Below are 20,380 nucleotides of genomic sequence, written 5' to 3' on the forward strand. Positions count from 1 at the left end.
GGCAGAGGGAGAGGAAGAGACAGAATCTCCAGCAGACTCCTCCTCACTGAGCACAGAGCCCTATGCAGGGCTCAACCCCACCACCCAAGATCATGACCTGAGTCAAAATCAAGATTTGGACGCTTAGGGCACCTGGGTGGCTCAGTCGTTAAGCATCTGCCTTCGGCTCAGGTCATGATCCCAGGGTACTGAGATCAAGCCCCTCATAGGGCTCCCTGTTCAGTGGGAAGCCTGCTTCTCCCTCTCCCACTCCCCCTGCTTGTGTTCCCTTTCTCATTGTGTCTCTCTCTGTCAAATAAACAAATAAATTCTTAAAAAAAAAAAAAAAAAAAGATTTGGACGCTTAACAAACTGAGCCATGCAGGCGCCCCTGAAGTGAATGAGCTTTTAAACTAACCAGAGATGCTACTGAGTTAAATGCAGCCAATTATACAATGTGGCATTTTCATAAAGTTCTCTTAAAGTCACTTCAAAATGATTGACATGAGGAAATGAACTACATCACTGCAATATTTGAGGAACAGCCCAAAAACTATGAAGTTTCCATCTGAGGACCCTGAGTTTATTGCTGATACTCTTAATCAGGATGCAAAGAATTATAGCTGGCAATATCAACAATGGGTTATTCAGGAATTTAAACTTTGGGAAAATGAGCTGCAATATGTAGACCAATTTTTTTTTTTTTAAGATTTTATTTATTTATTTGACAGAGAGAGCACAAGTAGGGGGAGCAGCAGGAAGAGGGAGAGGGAGCGGGAGAAGCAGGCTTCCCGCTGAGCAGGGAGCCCGAAGTGGGACTCAATCCCAGGACCCTGGGATCATGACCCGAGCCGAAGGCAGATGCCTAACAACTGAGCCACCCAGGCACCCCATTGTAGACCAATTTCTTAGGGAGGATTTGAGAAATAACGGTCTGGAACCAAAGATACTTCGTAATTTCTAACACTACTGGCTATATTGGAGAGAAAAGTCCAGTACACTCTGTGAATGATCAAACTAATACCATATAATAAAAGTGCATGCAGCTATTTGAAAGGGATTTTACAGGTCTGTGGTCTTTCCAAATAGCCCAATCTACTAAATCAGTTACTTGAGGCGCACCTGGGTGGCTCAGTTGCTGAGTGTCTGCCTTTGGCTCCGGTCATGATCCCAGGGTCCTGGGATCGAGCCCCACACTGGGCTCCCTGCTCGGCGGGAAGCCTGCTTCTCCCTCTCCCACTCCCCCTGCTTGTGTTCCCTCTCTCGCTGTGTCTCTCTCTGTCAAATAAATAAATAAAATCTTAAAAAAAATAATAAATAAATCAGTTACTTGATTTACAACCAAGTCACAGGTCCCCCTAATTGCTTTTCTCGCAGACATCTATGAAGACATGCTAGAAAACCAATGTGACAACGAGGAGGACATTCTCTCTTTTTAAAAGATTTTATTTTTAAATAATCTCTACACCCAACATGGGGCTGGAACTCACAACCCTGAGATCAAGAGTCGCACGCTCTACCGACTGAGCCAGCCAGCCACCCCAAGGAGGACACTCTTAATAAAGCATTAGAGTTGTGTGAAATCCTAGCTAAAAAAAAAAGGACACTTTAAGAAAGGAATATTGGGAGATATACTGAAGATCCCTTCAAAGCAAACACAGCATAGAAAGTGACCCACTAACAAATGTACAGCAGTAACACCATCTGGTAGAAGTTGATGGCATCCCTTAATTTCTGAAGAGACTCTAATACAGGAGTTTCAAACTAAAGTGATCACTCCCTTTGCCTGTGGTATAAAACATGTATTGCACTGCTTTTTAAGAACCAACTGTGATGCTCCTTGGGTGCTGCTATTCAGACTAGCAATTTGATTATTTTAAAGCAAAAAGCAATTTGGGGGAAGAAGAAACAGTCCCATGAAGGAACTTTTGTATATTAACATTTACTCTAATCCCTTAGCATCAGCTCCTCCCTAAAGGGAATATGGGTCAGGATTTGCAGCATTAATGAGTGTAGGTGACTTGTATGTAATGGATATAATGTAACTTAAATTTTAGCTCAGGAAGCAGGACATGCAATTGTTACTTTAGAGCGCTATGCCACACTCACAGTTATCTTGCTCACTGTAACTGACTAATGCCAAAAGAATGGTTTTGTAATAAAATTATAGATTTATCCTAAAAAATTTTTTTAATTTAAAAATTTAAAAAATGAAAGCAAAGCCTGATTAATAATCACTTAATAAATACTGTTGGCCAAAGTTTTTTTAAATGCTTCAGTCATTCATGAAAAGAAAAATCTAGGTGACTATTTGTTACTAAAAATGTTGGAAGTATTTTTCTAGACAAAGAAGTTGAGATTAAAATATATTATTTCCCTAAAAAGAAACAACCTTAGATTGGAATAACAAATCCTCTCTTCCATTTCCCAACTGTTTAGTTTGACTTCCTCCCATTTAAAAGGAATTTGGGTCACAGAAGAACATTCTAAGGCACCATTTAAATATATGCTTCTGGGGGTGCCTGGGTGGCTCAGTCCTTAAGCATCTGCCTTCGGCTCAGGTCATGGCCCCAGGGTCCTGGGATCGAGTTCCGCACTGGGCTCCCTGCTCAGCGGGAAGCCTGCTTCTCCCTCTCCCCCTGCTTGTGTTCCCTCTCTCGCTGTGTCTCTCTCTGTCAAATAAATAAATAAAAATTAAAAAAAAAAAAAAGGATTTTATTTATTTATTTGAGAGAAAGAGTAAAGAGAGAGAAAGAGCACGAGCAGGGATGGGGCAGAGGGAGAGGGAGAAGCGAGGTGGAGCTCAATCCCAGGACCCTGAGATCATAACCTGAGGCAAAGGCAGCCGCTTAACTGACTGAGCCACCCAGGCACCCCAAGTGTTCACCTCTTGATTTCGGCTGGGGTCCTGATCTCAGGGCTGTGAGACAGAACCTTGTGTTGGGCTCCACACTCAGGAGGGAGTCTGCTTTAGATTCTCTCTCTTCCTCTCCCTCTGCCCTTCCCCCCCGAAATAAACAAATCTTAAAAGAAATAAAAATTACATATTTAGTTACATAGGAAAACCAATCAAATGATAAAAATGATAATCCATAAAACAAATTGAAAGTACTTCATTAATTCTATTGTCGTGATATATTATGTTTAGAGAACTGGTAAGATCCTTGGTTAGTTCTTAAAAACTGCCGACTGAACTGAAAAGAAATTTAAACATGAAAAAATTCAGACAAATGATGAAATGGAAGACTCACCTATGAGAAATGTTAAATTTCTGGACAATCCTTTTTCCATTGGCTAACCAGATCTGTACATTAGTGATGGGTTCCAGATTGTTCAGTTGAACAACAGACAAATTATTTTTATTCTCAACTTCAATACTCTTTGCCTTAGAAACAATTTTTGGTGTGGCACTAAGAAAAGCCAGACAACAAAGTCAGATGCATGCTGTTAGGCAGAGCTTAATCATTGAACAAATACTATAAAACTTCTACATTAAGTATACCTTTTAGGAAGATTTTAGCAAGTCACAGCTGTTTCCTGAATAATAACATAAAGATACTAATATTACTTATGTCCATCATATATGATCAGTCTAGGATCCTAATGAAATTATGCATATCCGAGTAATTTGTAAGACTATATAGTGGTATGTAAGTATATTGTAATTATTTTAATAGTGCCTTATAGAACAGACAATTTTATAGGGTTGAAAGATCTATAAATTTTATCTACTACTCCCCAGGTTAAAATTTCTATAAGAAATGGTAAGTTCTCAAAAACAAAAACAAACAAACCAAAAAAACAAAACAAAGGGGGGTGTGTGGCTGGCTCAGTCAGAAGAGCTTGTGACTGGGACTCTTGATCCAAGGATCATTGGTTTGAGCCCTATATTAGGTGTCGAGATTACTTAAATAAATGAATAAATAAAAACTTTAAAAAAATTATAAGTTCTCTATAGAAATTAGTCCTTAGATTACAAAGGGGGAAAAAAAAGGAAGCAAAGTATTTCCTGATCATTCTGAAAGTCACATCTGAATATTTTTGTATGTGTGGATGAATATGCAGATAACTTTACCAATCTTGATAATCTATGAGAATTCATAAAAATGATCACATATCTAACCTCTTTGTATACTGTCATAAAGCGTAGTATTTAATAGGATGAAGACTTCAAAATCTGACAATTAACGGCTTTGATAGGGGTACTAATTTTATCATGAGTTTTTCATTTTCATTACTGCAAAATTCAGATACTTATTACAGAACACAATGTTGAAGGCACTGGTAACTATCAAATGGAACCCTAAATTCAAAGCTAGCATATGTATTCTGTAGCATTAATGGCAATGCTCAAGTGGTGGGTGCAAGGAGAAAAAGTGTTTACCCATCAATTGTGCCTAAGGTCCTCAATAATCCAGGTCCTTTAATTTGGTAAAATCAGAAAAGCCTCCATGACTTTTTAGTATACTGCCAGCATATGTTAATTTACACTAAGGTAAATAGGACTTAGGAGTCCTCATAAAAGTTAACATGAAAAATCTCATTTCCAATGAGAGAAATGATAAGGTCTATAGAGCTGGTCTATATCATAAAATAAAGACATGCTGAATATTAGTCAAGCCTGTGTGTGGAAAGCACAGATTATGAGCCTACTCACCTTCCCAGTCTGTGACCCTGTCCTGAGAAAGGCTGGAACACAGGCTTCGTTGACATACATACTTCATTTTTTTTGTCTTCAACTTTAACATCCACCTCCTCTTTATCAAAAATTCCCTGTAATTCCAAAGGTAATTCCCTTGGAAGGTAAAGAAACAAAGTGATAAAGCTTCCAATGTTTTTTCTTTCTCTGAAAAACTTATTCTCACTACGCAAACAGAACTGAAAAATACACAGAAGTGGCATATAATCTTTACAATAAAAAACTAAATGTAATTTTTAAAAGAAGATTTTATTATTTGAGAGAGAGAGAGAGAGAGACAGTGAAAGAGAGCACAAGCAGGGAGGAGAGGGAGAAGCCCCAACTTGGGCTTGATCACAGGACCGACTGAGCCATCCAGGTGCCCCTAGATGTAATTTTCTTAAAGATTTTATTTTTAAGTAATCTCTATACCCAAATGGGGTTCAAACACACATCCCTGAGATCAAGAGTCGCAGCCTCAGGACACCTGGGTGGCTCAGTCAGTTAAGCATCTGCCTTCAGCTCAGGTCATGATCCCAGGGTCCTGGGATCAAGTCCTGCATTGGGCTCCCTGCTCGGTGGGAAGCCTCCTTCTCCCTCTTCCCTCTGCCTGCCGCTCCCCCCTGCTTGTGCTTGCTCTCTGTCAAATAAATAAATAAAAATCTTAAAAAAATAATAATAAATACAACTGTAAACCCAAGTCAACTTCGAAAGTGACAGTCCTTATTAATCCCACTCTCACTTTAATAAAAAACTGGGGACATCTGACTGGCTCAGTGGGTGGAGCATGTGACTTTTTTTTTTTTTTTAAGTAATCTCTATACCCAACATGGGGCTCCAACTCACAACCTCTTGGGCTCACAACCCCAAGATCAAGAGTCACATGCTCCACCCACTGAGCCAGCCAGGCATCCCAGCATGGAACTCTTACTGATCTTGGGGTCATGAGTTCAAGCCCCACGTTGGGCCTCCAACTTACTTAAAAACAAAACAAAACAAAAACCCACAAAACTTTGGTGTTGCAACTCCTAGATTTTTCTCTATACATATAGTAAAACTCCATGTAATTATTTTATTTCTTCCACAGATGGTACTGATGTATACACACTATTCAGTATCCTGCAAACTGCTTTTTAAAAACAGTGTATCATAGAAATCCCTCCATGTTAATATACAAATGTCATTCATTTTACCAAATGCATGCTATTCTGTTATTAAGTAGATAAAATGGTACAAATATATAAAATATCCCTTCTATATTTTTCTTACTGATTTGTGAGAATTGTGTATATATCCATTTGCATTTCCATAGATGTAACAAGTATCCCCAGCCCGGCACTCGTCTTTTGACTGTATATAAGTGTCTTTTGGTATATATAAGTTTTTAATATTTACATAATGAAATTTATCCATATTTTTATATTGCTTCTGGGATTCATGCCAACTATAGTTATATTCAATAAAACAGATTCTTCCAAATGAAACATGCCTAAAATAATCCTTCATCTTTTTTTTTTTTTCTTCAAGATTTATTTATTTGACAGAGAGAGACAGAGAGCGGGAGGGAACACAAGCAGGGGGAGTGGGAGAGGGAGAAACAGGCTTCCCGCTGAGCAGGGAGCCTGATGTGGGGCTCGATCCCAGAACCCTGGGATCATGACCTGACCGAAGGCAGACACTTAACGACTGAGCCACCCAGAGCCACCCAGGCGCCCCTCTTTCTTTTTTTTTTTAAAGATTTTATTTATGTGACAGAGAGACAGCGAGAGCAGGAACACAAGCAGGAGAAGTGGGAGAGGGAGAAGCAGGCTTCCCGCCGAGCAGGGAGCCCGATGTGGGGCTTGATCCCAGGACACTGGGATCATGACCTGAGCCAAAGGCAGATGCTTAACCAACTGAGCCACCCAGGCACCCCCTAAAATAATCCTTCTGTTTACAAAGACTGCTTACCCTTTTTTGATGGAGTTCAGAAACTGCTGACTTGCACCATCAGAGTAACTTCTGAAATCATCATTGACTGTGAATCCATTTTTCCATAATTTTATACTTACATCAACCTGCAAAGCAGTTAAGAAACAAAATGTATTGTTAATAAATGTACTAGATTAAAAGTCTGAAAATTTTTACTATTGTATATGTTTTATGTATCATTCCTTTTTTTTAAAGATTTTATTTATTTATTTGACAGAGAGAGACACAGCGAGAGAGGGAACACAAACAGGGTGAGTGGGAGAGGGAGAAGCAGGCTTCCCACAGAGCAGGGAGCCCAATGCAGGGCTCGATCCCAGAACCCTGGGATCATGACCTGAGCCGAAGGCAGACGCTTAACGACTGAGCCACCCAGGTGCCCCTATATCTCAGTTTTTAAAAAGGAATGATACAGGGCGCCTGGGTGGCTCAGTCGTTAAGTGTCTGTCTTCGGCTCGGGTCATGATCTTGGGATCCTGGGATGGAGCCCCACATTGGGCTCCTTGCTCGGCGGGAGCCTGCTTCTCCCTCTCGCACTCCCCGTGCTTGTGTTCCCTCTCTCGCTGTGTCTCTGTCAAATAAATAAATAAAATCTTAAATAAATAAATAAAAACAGAAATAACTGACATATAACATTGTATTAGTTTTAGCTGTACAATATGATTTCATATATGCATATATTGCAAAATGATTACCACAGTAAGTTTACTCAACATCGATTACCAAACACAACTACAATTATTTTTCAGTTTTACTGAGAAACATGCACATCACTATGTAAGTTTAATGCATACAGCATTATGGTTTGATTTACATATATTGTGAAATGATTACCACAATAGGTTCAGCTCATATCCATTATCTTATATAGATATAATGAAAAGAAAGAAGATAAAAGAATTTGGAGCACCTGGGTGGCTCAGTCGTTAGGCATCTGCCTTCGGTTCAGGTCATGACCCCAGGGTTCTGGGATTGAGCCCCACATTGGGCTCCTGGCTCTGGGGGAAGCCTGCTTCTCCCTCTCCCACTCCCCCACTTGTGTTCTCTCTCTGTCAAATAAATAAATAAAATCTTGGTTGCCTGGGTGGCAGCGTCTGCCTTCAGCTCGGGTCATGATCCCAGGGTTCTGGGATCGAGCCCCATGTCGGGCTCCCTGCTCAGTGGGAAGCCTGCTTCTCCCTCTCCCACTCCCCCTGCTTGTGTTCCCTCTCTTGCTGTGTCTCTCTGTCAAATAAATAAATAAAATCTTTAAAAAAATAAAAAAAATAAAAAATTATCTAAAACTAATGATGTAATGTATGGGGATTAACATAAGAATAAAAAAAAATAAAATCTTCAAAAAAAAAAGAAGAAAAAAGAATTTTCTCCTTGTGATGAGAACTTCAAGGATTTATTCTCTTAACTTTCCTATATATCATAGAACAGTGTTAACTATAGTCATCACATTGTGTATTATATCCCAAGTACTTATTTATGTAATAACTGGAAGTTTATGCCATTTGACCACCTTCTGCCAATCCCCCCGACCCTCTGCAAAATTTAATCTATCATTCTTAAGAGCAAACTTCACATATAAAATATCAAAAAAATAATGTATATGGGGTCCCTGGCTGGTTCATTCAGAGAGCATGAAACTCTTGATCTTGGGGTTGTGAGTTCGAGCCCCATGTCGGGCCATAGTTTACTTAATTCAGGGTACTTCAGATTAAACGTAGGACTGATTAAAAAGCTGGTTAAGGGGCACCTGGGTGGCTCAGTCAGTTAAGTGGCTGTCTTCAGCTCAGGTCATGATCCCAGGGTGCTGGGATCGAGCCTCACGTCGGTCTCCCTGCGCGGCGGGGAGCCTGCTTCTCTCTCTCTCTCCCTCTGCCTGCCTCTCTACCTACTTGTGTTCTCTATCAAAAAAATAAATAAAATCTTTAAAAAAGAAGGTATCAGACCAGGGGCGCCTGGGTGGCTCAGTTGAGCATCTGACTTCAGCTCAGGTCATGATCTCAGCATCCTGGGTTGGAGCCCCATGTCAGGCTCCCTACTCAGCAGGAGTCTGCTTGTCCATCCCCAACCGCACGTTCTCTCTCTCAAATACATACATAGATACATACATAAATAAATAAAGGAAGGAAGGAAGGAAGGAAGGAAGGAGAGAAGGAAGGTAGGTATCAGACTAGTAGCACCTCCCCTTTGTCTCTAGCATTTATTCAATCCTTTATTTATTCAATATACGTTTACTGAGTACCTATTAAGTAACAAACATTCCATTATGATGTTAGGGAAAATAATCATAATAATGATAGCATATATTATTAGCACATCTACCTACCTACCTATGTACTTAGTGTGTAACAAATCCTGTTTAAAGCACTTTCCCTATTAAATTTATTTACCCCTCCCAAAATCTACACAAGGTAGGTATTATTATCCCTTTATATATAGGAATGGAAACACAGAAGATTGATTAAATTATCCAAAGTCACACAGTGAGTAGGGGGTGGAGCTAGGGTTTGAATCCACACCTTTTTTTTTTTTTTTAAAAGTCATGATCTCCTGATTGTAGGATCAAGCCCCACGTCGGGCTCTGTGCGGAGTCTGCTCTAGATTCCTCTCCCTCTCTTGCTCTCTCTCTCAAATAAATAAAATCTTATCAAAACAAAACAAAACAGGAGGCTCCACGCACAGCATGGAGCCCAACATGGGGCTTGAACTCACAACCCTGAGGTGAAGACCTGAGCAGAATCAAGAGCAGGACACTTAAGCCACTGAGCCACCCAGGCGCCCCTTGAATCTATGCTCTTAACCACTAAACTATACTTCCCTTTTATACCTATAACCAAGTCTCTGTTCTCAGGGTATTCACATAAAAGGTGAGAACAAAACAAACAGGAAAAGAACTAGTCCTTCATAAAGACACTGAGGAAAACAGACGAAACTGAAAAACAGGGGCGCCTGGGTGGCTCAGTTGGTTAACCTCCGATTCTTTTTAATATTTATTTACTTGAGAGGGAAAGAGCACATGCATGAGCACAGGATGGGGGTGGGTGGGTAGAGGAAGTCCTAAGCAGACTCCGCACAGAATGTTGAGCCCGACGAGGGGCTCGATCCCACAACATTCCCCACTTCTGCACCCCAGATCACAACCCGAGCCAAAACCGACAGTCGGACACTTAATCCACCCAGGCACCCCTAAGAGTTCCGACTCTTGATCTTAGCACAGGTTTTGATCTCAGGGTTGTGAGTTCAAGCCTTGTGTTGGGCTCCACATGGGGCATGGAGGCTACTTAAAAGAAAAAAGAAAAGAAACTTAAAAACAAAAATCCAAAATTGATAACACACTCATATGAGAGAATATAATGTCTGAAAGGGAGGGAATATTCAGGAAATAAAAGAGCTCTTAGAAACTGCAAATGGAGGGATGCCTGGGTGGTCAGTCGGTTAAATGTCTGTCTTTGGCTCAGGTCATGATCCCAGGGTCCTGGGATCGAGTCCTGCATTGGGCTCTAGTCCTGCATGGGGCTCTCTGCTCCACAGGGAGCCTGCTTCTCCCTCTGCCTCTGTCTCTCTGTCTCTCATGAATAAATAAATAAAATCTTAAAAAAAAACTGAAAATGGAAATTGAATAAATAGACTGAATATAAGGTCAAAGAGAGATCCCAATTAAAATAGAACAAAATTACAGAGGTGGAAAATAGAAGAAACAATAAAAAATTAAGAAGCTTGGTCCAAGAGGTCCAACATGTAAGTAAAAGCATTCTAGAGAGACTAGCAATGGAAGAGAGCAAAATAAGCAACATAAGAAAATGTCCTAGAATGGTAAACATGAGTTTCTAGATTGAATGAATGAAAAAGGACCCACCATCAAGGCCCATAAGAACACAGGGTTAAAGATTCTAACAGCTTTCAGTGAGTAAAAAGGTGCCACATACAAAGGCTCAGATACCATGGGGCACCTGGGTGGCTCAGTCGGTTAACCACTCACTGTAACTTTCAGCTCAAGTCCTGATCTCAGGGTTCTGAGATGGGCGCCACATCGGGCTCCCTGCTCAGCGTGGAGTCTGCTTGGGATTCTTTCTCTCTCTCCCTTGGTCCCCCCACCCTTGCTCGCTCACACACGTGCATAAGCACTCTCTCTAATAAATAAATCTTAAAAAACAAAACAAAAAAACCAACAAAGGCTCAGTTACCAGAATGGCATTTATTAATCAAGCGTGAAGGCAGAATAAAGGCAAATTTAGGCTTGCAAGGTTTTAAGCCACCTACTTCAATGCACTCTCCTCACACACTGTTTTATAAAGCTGTCCCAAGACTGGCTTCATCAAGGATGCTCTTAATAGCAACTAGCATGCCCCCCACCAAATGCAAGCAAAAAATACGATAATTACTAGTACAGTTTGGTGTCACTGCCTTCATTGCTCCCAAGGCACCGGCAGTTTTACCCACCATCACTTTTGCAGTATTAGTGCAAAATCAACACAGTGAAAAAGGTAAATAATATCTCACTATTATTATGAAAACAGTTTTGACCTCATGGACCCAAAATATGGTCCTTATTTTGAGAAACACTGGATGAGAAAAAAAGTTACGGACATTTACCTGTTTCTTCTGTTCAGTGGGAGACATGCATTTGGCACCAACCTTCTCAGCTTCCTCAAAAAGGCTGTCAACAAAATATTCACAATTTCTTTGACGATCATCACTAAGAGGTTGGTTGTCAGATCCTGTTTCACAAACCCTACACAAAAAAAGGGAAATTAAGCACTACTATTACTTTTCCAAAAATTTACATGAATTTCTAGTTAAAGGATCCTGAACTGAAATACTTCCAGTTCCGCAGTTTAGACCCACTTCTAAATTAAGATTCTAGCAGATATGTGACCTTGGAAAGTCATTAACCATTTGGGTCCAGAGCAGGGTTTTCTCAACTTCAGTCTACTGACATTTGGGAAGGGATAATTCTTTGTTGTGTGGGCTGCCCTATGTATCATGCATACTCCACCCACCCCCACCTCCAGTGTAATAACCAAAACCATATCTATACATTGCCAGATATCCTCTGGGGGCCAAAATCTCACCAGGTTGAAAATCACTGGTCCAGAGTATAAAAATGTGTTCTTTGCAAAAAGCTCAAAATAGCTTTACAAGGGGTTACTATGTGCCTTCTGGTAATAAAAATTACTTATTTTATTTTATTTTATTTATTTCTTTGAGAGAGAGCACGAGCACGAGTTGGGGGTAGGGGCAGAAGGGGAGGGAGGAGCAGACTCTGCACTCAGTGGGGAGCCCAAAGTGGGGCTCGTTTCCAGGACCCTGGGATCGTGATAATAATAATAATAATAATCTAAAGATTATTTTTTTCTTGCAATGAGAATTTTTTTTTTTTAAGATTTTATTTATTTATTTGAGAGAGAGAGTGAGAGAGAGAGCACAAGAGGGGGGAGTGGGAGAGGGAGAAGCAGACTCCCTGCTGAGCAGGGAGCCCGATGCGGGACTCGATCCTGGGACTCCAGGATCATGACCTGAGCCGAAGGCAGTCGCTTAACCAACTGAGCCACCCAGGCGCCCGCAATGAGAACTTTTAAGATGTAATTTTTTAGCAACTTTCCAATATGCAATAGTTTTTTTTTTTTAAAGATTTTATTTATTTATTTGAGAGAGAGAATGAGATAGAGAGAGCATGAGGGGGGGAGGGTCAGAGGGCGAAGCAGACTCCCTGCTGAGCAGGGAGCCCAATACGGGACTCAATCCCAGGACTCCAGGATCGTGACCAGAGCCGAAGGCAGTCGCTTAACCAACTGAGCCACAGGCGCCCCTGTAATAGAATTTTTTTTTTTTTAAAGATTTTATTTATTTGACAGAGATACAGTGAGAGAGGGAACACAAGCAGGGGGAGTGGGAGAGGGAGAAGCAGGCTTCCCGCAGAGCAGGGAGCCTGATGTGGGGCTCGATCCCAGGACCCTGGGATCATGACCTGAGCCGAAGGCAGATGCTTAACGACTGAGCCACCAGGCGACCCTGCAATAGAATATTTTTAACTATAGTTGCCATGCTATATATTACATCCTCGTGACTTATTTTATAACTGAAAGTTTGTACCTTTTGACTCCCTTCATCCATTCTGCCTACCCCCATCTACTGGTTTTTATTTTGCATTTATATTTTATCATCTAAGAAATATTACTGAAGATTTTGACAGAAAAAATGGTTTCTGACCAATCTTTTTGAAGTCATACAGAAAATTCATACATGTACTGAAATATAACTTCTCAGATCCCATAAATAGTATTTTTACAGCTCTCAGACTGTGCCAGGAACTATAATATAGATACTCTGATCCACATTTTTATAGGAAGGAAAATGAGTCACAGAAAGGTTAAGTTATACGAAGTTAAAGCTAGTAAGTAGCAAAGACAGCATTAGAATGCTGTTCATCTGCCTTCCACATCTCTGCACCTATGATATACTATAAAGCTTCTCTCTTTTTTTTAAAGATTTTATTTATTTGACACAGAGAGACAGCGAGAGAGAGAACACAAGCCGAGGGAGTGGGAGAGGGAGAAGCAGGCTTCCCACGGAGCAGGGAGCCCGATGCGGGGCTCGATCCCAGGACTCTGGGATCATGACCTGAGCCGAAAGCAAACACTTAACGACTGAGCCCCACCCAGGCGCCCTATAAAGCTTCTCTTAATAGCTCACATTTATTGAGCATTTATTAAAATATTTTGGGAACTATTTTAAGTACTTTACATGGGTTAACTCATTCAATCCTCACAATGACCTAAAAAGGCACATATTGTTTTTATCCCATCTAGCACATTAAAAAAAAGCTTAAGCAAAAGAAAAAGGTAAAAAAAAAAAAAAAAAAAAAAGAGGGGCGCCTGAGGGCTTAGGGCTTAGTCGGTTAAGTGTCTGCCTTCAGCTCAGGTTGTGACCCTGGGGTTCTGGGATCCACCCACATTGTCTTGCTCCCTGCTCAGCAGGGAGCCTGCTCCTCCCTCTCCCTCTGCACCCCGCCCCATCCCCCACTTAAGCAATTTGCTCAAGATCACAAAGCTATTGGGAGGCAGAGCTGGAAACTGAACCCAGGCTACCAATGCCTGTACTCTTAATCACTGTGCCAGACCAAATAGTCATCGCTATGTTGTTATTAAAATGGAACACTCAGAGCAGTATTTTAATTTAGGTATACTTTTTTTACTCTTCTAGGTAATCTCTGTATATCCTTAAGACGCTTCATATTATCACAAAATATTAATTATGCCTTTCCGAAAGCAATGGAATGATACTTCTTACATAAAAATAGTCACACCCTAAGATGATTTCTCACAATACTAATGATCTTCCCCTCTTTAATCAGTATAGCTATGTAGCAGTAGAGGATATTGTCTAATAAGAGTTCAGGCTTTGGTGTTTGTGTTTAGGCACTGAATCACACCGACTTTGGGCGAGAAACCCAGCAGCCTCTACGTGATCTGGCTTTTTCATCTGCAAAATGCAGCTACTAGCATCTACCTTGCGTGGCTGCTGCGAATACTGCCGCAGACACAAAAGCCGATGCCCGGTGCACAGTATGTGTCAGTACACATGACGACACACAGTATTTGATAGGGATCACTGTAACCACTGAATGCTCTCTGGTATTTGCCAGAAAAATTGGACTTTGGCTGCCTCCATCTTTTTTTTTTTTTTTTTAGATTTTATTTATTTGAGGGGCGCCTGGGTGGCTCAGTTGTTAAGTGTCTGTCTTCAGCTCAGGTCATGATCCCAGGGTCCTGGGATGGAGCCCCTCATCGGGCTCCCTGCTCAGTGGGAAGCCTGCTTCTCCCTCTCCCACTCCCCCTGCTTGTGTTCCTGCTCTCGCTGTGTCTCTCTCTGTCAAATAAATAAAATCTTGGGGAAAAAAAAAAAGATTTTGAGAGACAGATGACAGAGTAGGAGCGGGGGAGGGGCAGAGGGACAAGATTAGGGACAAGTTCCTCCCCACTGAACGAGGAACCGGACACAGGGCTTGATCCCTGGACCCCAAGATTATAACCTGAGCTGAAAGCAGACGCTTAACCAACTGAGCCACCCAGGCGCCCCTGTCTCCATCTTGACCTCACTTTCTAGTTGGGTTCTTTCCAGATTGCTTCTTGGCTCAGGCAAAAGACCCTGCGGGCAAAGCATCCCCTGATGGGAACTGAAACTATCCCCTCAAGCAATAAGAACTGGCCTGAACCAGCAAGACCCAGCCCATGATCGACTCTAAGACAATGATCAGTTTGACCTTCATTGCCTACCTGTATGCACCCACCCACTTTTTTCCCACAGTTTCCTTAAATAAACCTGGAAGTATTTTTGGCACTCTGGATACAGTCTGAAATGCTAGTCTGCTGTCTTTCCAGCATTGGCCTCACTGAAATAAATCCCTTTCCTGTTTCACTACCACTTGTTTCTCTGCCTTTGGATTTTGTCAGTGGCTAGTGCCTGAACCTGGTATGTTTGGGACCCCCAGAACCAGGTTCTCTTGCACCCTTGTGTCCTAGCTTTAAGAAAGCAGTTTATACACAATTACTAAGTAAAAAGTCAATAAAGCTGAGCATTCAAAGTAGCTTTAGTCCTTTATCCTACCTATTTGATATGTAAATTCTATTAAGCCTCATTTTGTTAATTCAAGTCATTCAAACATTGAGTACCTACTATATGGTAGGTGGTAAGGAGATACAATAATGAGCAAGAAATAGTCTAGGTTTTTAAGACGTTCAGAGTACAGTGTGTGGAGATGCATTATAAACAGCTCTATGCCCACGAATTTGATAACTTAGATGAAATGGACCAATTCCTTGAAAGGGACAATCCACCAAAACTTACATTAAAGAGGAACGTATACAAAGGCTTGTATCTATTAAGAAACTGAGTCTATAATTAACAATCTTCCAAAACACAAAGCACTAGGCACAAAAGATTTCTTTAGTGGGTGGCTCAGTCACTTAAGCTTAACCGGCCAGATCATCTGCTCAGGTCATGATACCAGGGTCTCGGGATGGAGCCGGGCGTGGGGCTCCCTGCTGAGGAGAGTGTCTCCTCCCCCTCCCTCTGCCTCTCAGCCCCACTCCCCCGCCCCGAGCCACACGCGCAGCGCGTGTGCATTCTCTCTCAAATAAATAAAATCTTAAAAAAATAAAAAGATTTCACTAGCAAATTCTATCAAACATTTAAGGAAGAAATGATACCAAGTCTCTACAATCTCTTCAAGAAAATAAAAGCAGAAGGAACACTTCTAACTCCCAACTCTTGGTTTTCACTCAGGTCATGATCTCAGGGGTCGTGGGATCGAGTCCGACAACAGGCTCTGTGCTCAGCAGAGTCTGCTCAGGATTATCTTTCTCCCTTTGCCCCTTCCCCCACTCATATGTGCACAAGTGCTCTCTCTGCCCCCCCAAAATAAATAAATAAATCTTAAAAAAAAATAAAGTAAATAAAACCAGACAAAGATATTTCAAGAAAGGAAAAAAACAGTATTGATGTAGTTTTTGAATGTAGGTGAGAATGTAGAGCCGAAAGCCAAGAAAAAATTCTTGAGACATCTTTGGTGCAAAAATGGTGATTTTATTAAAGCATAGGGAGAGGACCCATGGGCAGAAAGAGCTGCTGCCTCCGGGTTGTGAGGGGTGGCCGATAATATACTTGGGAAGTTGGGGAGGTAAGGAAAAAGGATGCCCCTACTCACCACTCCTCTTCAATGCCATATTGCAAATCCTAGCTAAGTCAGTAAGACAAGTAAAGGAAATAAAAGGTTTTCAAAAGAACTTTCATATGCTAAAGAGGACCTATGAGATACTGGAGGCCTTACCTTGGTGAAGTTAAGATTGTTTTTCCCTATAATAAAGCAATAACATTAAGCTAATTGAGAGTTTCCTTCTGGAAGTTAGGTTATTGATAAGAATGCTTTTTTTCTTCTAAATCACTAAAACATTTGTAAACTGATGGAGACTCATGGACTGTGATCTCTATTAACCATTCGTTTTTTCCTTCCCTTGGTTTTAGGGCAGCCAGCAGTGCCTGAGGAATGTCACACACATCCCACCTGGGAGTTGTGGGGATTGCGGGGTGTCAGCTTGTACTTTGCCCTCAGCTTGCCTTCTGCTTCCTCATCAGTATCTCTCATGAGCATAGATGCAAAAATCCTTACTGTAATCAAGTAGGATTTATTCCAGGTATGCAAGGCTGATCCAACATGAGAAAATCAATTAATGTAATCCATCATATCAATACACTATAGAAGAAAAATCACAATCATATCAACAGATATAATACTTTATTTTTATTCTTTTAAAGATTTTATTTATTTATTCATGAGAGAGAGAGAGAGGCAGAGGGAGGAGCAGGCTCCCAAGGAGCAGGGAGCCCGATGCGGGACTCGATCCCAGGACCCTGAGATCATGACCTGAGCCGAAGGCAGACGCTTAACCATCTGAGCCACCCAGGCGCCCAATACTTTATTTTTAAAAGTAGTTTTAGGTTTCAAAAAAATTGAGCAGAAAATACACAGTTCCTGTACCCCACCCTCCCCTTCACCACCACACACACAGTTTCCTATATTATTAACATCTTGTATTATGTAGTATATTACAGTTTGGAACCAGTATTGATACATTATTAATTGTGGTTTACATTTGGGCCCATTTTGTGTATTGTACAGTTCGTTGGGGTTTGACAGATGTTGCTGATGCATTTGGTGTTGTGCTTTTATTTATTTAAGTTTATTATTACTCTTATTTTTCCTTTTTTAGTAATTTCTATACCCAATATGGGGCTTGAACTCACAACCCTGAGATCAAGAGCTGCATACTCTTCCATCTGAGCCAGCCAGGTGTTGTGTTTTTAATTCCAGGTACCAGTTGTTATTGCTGGTTTATAGGAAAGCACTTGGCTTTTATATATTAATCTTATATTCTACAGCCTTGCTAAAATTGCTTATTAGTTCCAGAAGTTTGTTGTTGTTATATTTGGGATTTTCTGCGTAGACAGTCATGTCATCTGCAGACAAAGAATTTTATTTCTTCCTTCCCAATCTGAATACCTTTTATTTCCTTTACTTGGCTTACTGACTTAGCTAGGATTTGCAATATGGCATTGAAGAGGAGTGGTGAGTAGGGGCATCTTTGTCTAATTTCTGATCTTAGGGGAAAAGCATCTAGTTTCTTGTCATAAAGTATGACGTTAGCTGTAGGTTTTCTGTAGATGTTTTTATCAAGTTAAGAGAGTTCTTCTCTGTTCCTAGTTTGCTAAGAGTTTTTATCAAGAATGAGACAACATCAGGGCACCTGGGTGGCTCAGTTGGTTGAGTGACTGCCTTCGGCTCAGGTCATGATCCTGGAGTCCCGGGATCGAGTCCCGTATCAGGTTCCCTGCTCGGCGGGGAGTCTGCTTCTCCCTCTGACCCTCCCCCCTCTCATGTACTCTCTCTCTCTCTCATTCTCGCTCTCCCAAATAAATAAATAAATCTTAAAAAAAAAAAAGAATGAGACAACATCAGACCTAGCCATATTTAGCCTACCCATGCTTAGTATAAGCGTATTTCTTAAAACATGGTCCTTATTGCAATATTTTGTACTATGTTTAATTCTTAGTATGTTCTGAGATAGAAGTTAAAACCAAGCTTTAATTCTAAATGAAAAAGAAAACACTTTTTAAGATGTGCCTTTGTAACTGCAATTTAGAATTTCCAAATTAATTCAGAAAATATTAGCTTTTTCCATAAGGGACTCTTAACTCTAGGATAGATGCAACAGATCTATGCTTTCTACTGTCATCCTTTCCCTTACTTGTCACTATCCTTTTATGATATAAATATCAATACTCCTCTCCATAATTTAAAAACCAGGTAACAAAGTTGTTATGGCATAGTATATAGTCTTGAAGCTTCAGGAGTTCCTCTGATAATAAAAAGTACACAAGTTCAGGAAAAGGACTTTGAAACATCTATTTTGGCTACAGAATACCCTCTTCTGCTGACTTTCTCATTCACTACTGTGTTCTGAATAAATAAGGTTATCAGCCGTTGTCCAAATGGGTGAAGAATTTGCATCTGTGTATACTTCGATAGCACATTGGTAAATATGGATCTTCACTTACAGCCTGTGAACACAGATATAACTTAGGAAAAGTCTTTACATTTTTTTACTGGACCAGGATTTCTAACAATATCTATTTTTGTTACAAAGAAAATTATAAAATTTATTCCTAGTATTTTTGTATAGCTACCTTACTAATTATTTAATTACATTCATAGTACTGATACATACTATGACACCCCAATAAAAATCAGACTGATTTCCAATGAACTTCCTTAGGAAGACAACTATTTACATGTGGTGTCATAACTTATTACTGGGAGAATTAAGTGCATCCTGGGTAAGGACTCTTGAAAGTTTGTGCCTGGTTTTCTCTGAACTTCACCCCATGTGCTTTTCCCTTTTGCTGATTTTTCTTTGTATCTTTTCATTATAATGAAATAAATCATGGTCATTAGTATGACTATATGCTGAGTCCTTTGCATCTTCTCAGCAAATCATCAAACCCGGGGGTGGTCTTAGAGGCCCTCTGACACAATCTCACAATTACAGTTAGTATCAAATATTTATATAAAACAATAATAAAAAATATTTGTTTAGTATAGAAGCATTTACAAAGTATTTTTAAGTATGAAATAGCTGTCTGTCTCCTTAAATGGACAGTGAATGGGAGAATTTACCTCTCCCATTTATTTACTATTTAAAACGAACAGCATGGGCACCTGGGTGGCTCAGTTGGTTAAGCAACTGGCTTCGGCTCAGGTCATGATCCTGGAGTCCTAGGATCGAGTCCCACATCGGACTCCCCGCTCGGTGGGGAGTCTGCTTCTCCCTCTGACCCTCCCCTCTCTCATGCTCTCTCTGTCTCATTCTCGCTTTCTCAAATAAATAAATAAAATCTTTAAAAAAATAAATAAATAAAATAAAATAAAATAAAACGAACAGCATAATACAAAAATAAACATCCCACCTCAGATAAGTGAAAATAAAATATTCTATATTGATAAGAACCATAAACTTTGCACCTACCATTTACTGAGTCTCTACTATGTGCTATCATTACTATTTTTTTAAAGATTTTATTTTAGAAGCCCCTGGGTGGCTCAGTTGGTTAAGCATCCAACTCTTGACTTCGGCTCAGGACATGATCTGAGCCTTGTCCAACTCTTGATTTCATGATATGAGCCTCATAAGACTGAGCCCCACATGGCGCTCTGTGCTCATTGGGGAGTCGGCTTGAGATTCTCGACTCCTTTTGCTCCCCCCACCCCACGCACGCTGGTGTGAGCTCTCTCTCTCTCAAATAAATAAATAAATCTTTCACAAGCCTGAGATCAAGAGTTGCACGCTCCACCAATTGAACCACCCAGGCACCCCTGTGCTGATACTATTCTGAGTGCTTTATGTCAGCTATCTAATTCTCATAAAAACCTTACACGTACAAACATATACGTACCCCCTCTCCGTTTTGTAGATAAGATACAGAAGCTCAAAGAATCTACCTAAGTTGCTCTAAGGCCAAAGAGGTAGTAAAGACAGTGATGGGATTCAAACTTAGGTTTATCTGACTCCAGAGCCATTATGTTTCCACTATGACTCCAAGACAGTACAACATAAGAGACTAACAAAGTGGAACAGTTACTTGAATTTCTCACTTAACAGAAGTAATATGCTAACAGAGAGAAATTTAACATTTTAATAACAAAAA

At 40.5% G+C, this 20,380-nt stretch overlaps 1 protein-coding gene across 1 annotated transcript in view; it reads right to left on the reverse strand.

The window, feature by feature from the left end:
- Positions 1–20,380, reverse strand: part of UBXN2A (UBX domain protein 2A) — a 28,095-nt gene that overhangs the window by 7,145 nt on the left and 570 nt on the right. The window contains exons 2-5 of the mRNA XM_081797128.1: positions 11,213–11,351; positions 6,608–6,714; positions 4,637–4,774; positions 3,231–3,389 (exon numbers count right to left, since the gene is read on the reverse strand). Of these exons, the coding sequence (XP_081653254.1) occupies positions 3,231–3,389; positions 4,637–4,774; positions 6,608–6,714; positions 11,213–11,351 (543 nt within the window). The remainder of the gene's footprint in view (positions 1–3,230; positions 3,390–4,636; positions 4,775–6,607; positions 6,715–11,212; positions 11,352–20,380) is intronic.

This window comes from Leptonychotes weddellii, chromosome 10 (genome assembly GCF_054177405.1).
Source record: "Leptonychotes weddellii isolate Sample4059 chromosome 10, ASM5417740v2, whole genome shotgun sequence".
Lineage (NCBI taxonomy): Eukaryota > Metazoa > Chordata > Mammalia > Carnivora > Phocidae > Leptonychotes > Leptonychotes weddellii.